General features: G+C 56.5%; 1 protein-coding gene across 1 annotated transcript; it reads left to right on the forward strand.

Annotated features, from left to right (window-relative positions):
* The first annotated feature begins 263 nt into the window (after positions 1–263).
* On the forward strand, positions 264–1,749 carry LOC105310507 (E1A-binding protein p400-like). The gene is made up of 3 exons (XM_011386684.2): positions 264–1,021; positions 1,327–1,501; positions 1,593–1,749. Exons 1-3 carry the CDS (start codon positions 843–845, stop codon positions 1,731–1,733), a joined length of 495 nt encoding a protein of 164 aa, XP_011384986.1. The 5' UTR covers positions 264–842; the 3' UTR covers positions 1,734–1,749.
* The last annotated feature ends 1,214 nt before the right edge of the window (positions 1,750–2,963 follow it).

Consider the following 2,963-nt stretch of genomic DNA (forward strand, 5'->3'; position numbering starts at 1 on the left):
GGCCTTGAAGTTGTTCCTGGATTCGTAACCCCTTAAAAGCATCCGCTACAACTGACATACCTGTTGCTACCTGCAGGGGGCCACAGGTGCAGACGGCCTCATGTTCACTGCCCAGGAAGGGAGGGGATTCCCTTCCAGAACTAGAGCCCGCTCCCTTTAAACTCTAGGCCCATGGGCTCTCAAAGGCGTAAATGAGAAATTGGTGCCTCCTCATCCTGAATTAAAAATCTGTAAATTACTTCCCTGTATGTGCTTGAATACTGTAATAAGCAGTAAGCTTCTAGAACAAATTTGGACTGTTTTTCTTTTTTCCACCCATTGGTTTCATGTACTAGAGTCTACATCAAAGTGCGTTATACAGGGATCACAGTTGCTCGCCGAAGTAAAACGCTGGCTTATCGTCAGACCGCTGTGTTGAGTAGCATTTACAAAAGGGATACCTTGAGATAACCCTTCACTGTCGTTTTTCCTGTCTCTGGTTACTCATTTGTTTTTAAAAAGCTCATAATGCAGTCAGCTGCAGCGTAGGTTTTCACGTCTCCCGCCATCTGAGTTTTTCCCTTGCTCAGGTTGTAGCCTGTTAGAGCTAGTCCCACTTCCGAATGCTCTGCAATAGATTGTCTGTTTTCCAAAAACAGTTGTTCGCACCTCCAAAGCTGCCTCTTAGTTTGTCCACACAAGTGCTGTGGCTCCTGGAGGAAGAGGCGACAGAAATGGGTACTCAGCCCGTGTCTGTGCGGTGACAAGCAAGTTGCCAAGGAGAACGAGTGGGGTGCTTGTGGGTGGCGGGCAGGTTGGTCGGGGTGATCTGTGGGCGAGGAGACGCTGAGGCCTTGTTCTGTATGTGGCAGGGGTGGACCGAGCCCAACAGCTTCCACGTCTGCATCACGTCCTATAAGCAGCTCTTCCGGGGCCACGCGGCCTTCAGTCGTGTGCGGTGGCGGTGCCTGGTCATCGATGACATGCAGCGCGTGAAGGGCCTGACCGAGAGGCACTGGGAAGCTGTGTTCACCTTGCAGAGGTCTGATCCACACGCCGCTCTGCACGACTTGCGTTGTGTTGTGTTGACGTGAGGGGGCCTGTGTAGAAGGCTGGGGGGCTGCAGGCGTGCACGGAATTCTCTGTGAGCTGCAGAGTTCCCTCCTCCTCTCATAGCAGTTGTGCTGGGGACATGAGAGTGTTCATGTCAGCCATGCTTCGAGCCTGTGGGCGCGTGGTAGGCCCACCCCTCAGGATCGTCGTGGTCCCATTAAGTGTCTTCAGAGCAGGCGGCTCTGCCCCCGCTCTCGGCGTCTGGGCTCCCTGACGCTGTCCCTCTGTGCACAGCCAGCAGCGCCTGCTCCTGGTCGACGCGCCGCTGCACAACACTTTCTTGGAGCTGTGGACCATGGCGCACTTCCTCGTCCCCGGCATCTCCAGGCCCTACCTGCACTTGCCCCTGAAGGCCCCCAGCGACGAGAACCAAGACTACTACCACAAGGTGGTCATACGCTTGCACAGGGTATGTGTGGCCGCGAGGGCGGGCGTGGGAGCGGGTCGCCTGTGCGTGTGGCGCCTTGGATGAGAAACAGCGCGTCGTGTTCCTCTTTCAGGTGACGCAGCCGTTTATCTTGAGGAGAACCAAGAGAGACGTGGAAAAGCAGCTGACGAAGAAGTACGAGCACGTGTTGAAGTGCCGCCTCTCCAACCGGCAGAAAGCCCTGTACGAGGACGTCATCCTGCAGCCCGGGTGAGTGGGGTCGCCATGCCTTGTGTCCCCCTCCTCGGCTGCGGGAACCTGTGGGGGGCATCTGCTTCTCTGGGCTCGTGCAACAGTTCCCTCCCTGGTCCCTTCCTGCTTCCGTGTGGCTAACCCGGGCGTGGCCGGCCCCCTGTGCCCACTCCCGGGCCTCGCCGCCTGTCTCGCAGGGCTTCGGTTTATGCTCGTGTGGGAGACGGGGGCTGACGAGCAGCGCGTCGTTCCACACACAGGGCCCAGGGCTTCGGGCCTCAGGCCCACTGTGGCCAGCAGGAGGGCTGCACACAGCAGTCTCAGCCCATGGGGGACGTTTCAGGACCCCCAGCGGGTGCCTGGGACTCCACACAGGCTTGAGCTCTGTGTGTACTATTTCTTCCTACACTGAACCTATGCGCTCTTCCACGACGTCACAGATGGAAGCCCGTTGTCACTGTAGATACTGGCAGCTCAGCAGATAGTCATTGTTCTTGTTCTTTCGAGGACTTTAACCTTTTCTCCTAAAGGAAGGACTTTGCGGGCTCTCTTCGGCGTGTCCAAATTGCCAGCATCACTGCTCTTGCTCTTTGGGGCTGTTACGAAGAACAAACAGGGTGACTTGAACATAAGCACAGAGCTATTAAGACAGCGGGTCTGATAACTGAGCCCGCTGCTCCGTGACTGACAGGCAGGGGGCGTCAACAGCGAGTGTGGGGCAGTGGGAGGTTTTGTCGTCCTCGAAGCAGCACACAATTTGAAACTTACATATCGTGTTTCTCGAATTCTCCAGTCATACTTTTGGATTATGGTCGGCCTCAGGTAACCAAAACCACGAGTAAGGGGGCGCTGCAGTATGTGGGGCGCAGGCAGCACCGTCAGAGCCCCAGAGCGACTGCGTGTGGTTCCTGCACGTGGACTCAATTTCAGGGCCCAGGAGCCCTTCCGTGATGATCTCATGGGACCCGTCTGGCCCTGTCCATCACACTCTTCATTTTACTGAGTTTCGAAGCGCTCAGTGATCATTCTTGCTCTGTGTCTTCTCACGGGATGCTGAGAAGTCACACAGCTCTCACCAGCTTCACCACAACTTGATCTCTGCCTGAAAGGCCACTGACATCACCGATGCGCTCCCGCGTTTGTCGGGTGACACTGACGGCTCGCTGGCTTCCACGTTCTGCTCCTTGTGGGAAGGAACGTGGCAGCTGGGTGCATAGCCCTGAGGTGGCCGGTGCCAGTCATGGGGCGTAGG

This window comes from Pteropus vampyrus, unplaced genomic scaffold, assembly GCF_000151845.1.
Source record: "Pteropus vampyrus isolate Shadow unplaced genomic scaffold, Pvam_2.0 Scaffold4913, whole genome shotgun sequence".
Lineage (NCBI taxonomy): Eukaryota > Metazoa > Chordata > Mammalia > Chiroptera > Pteropodidae > Pteropus > Pteropus vampyrus.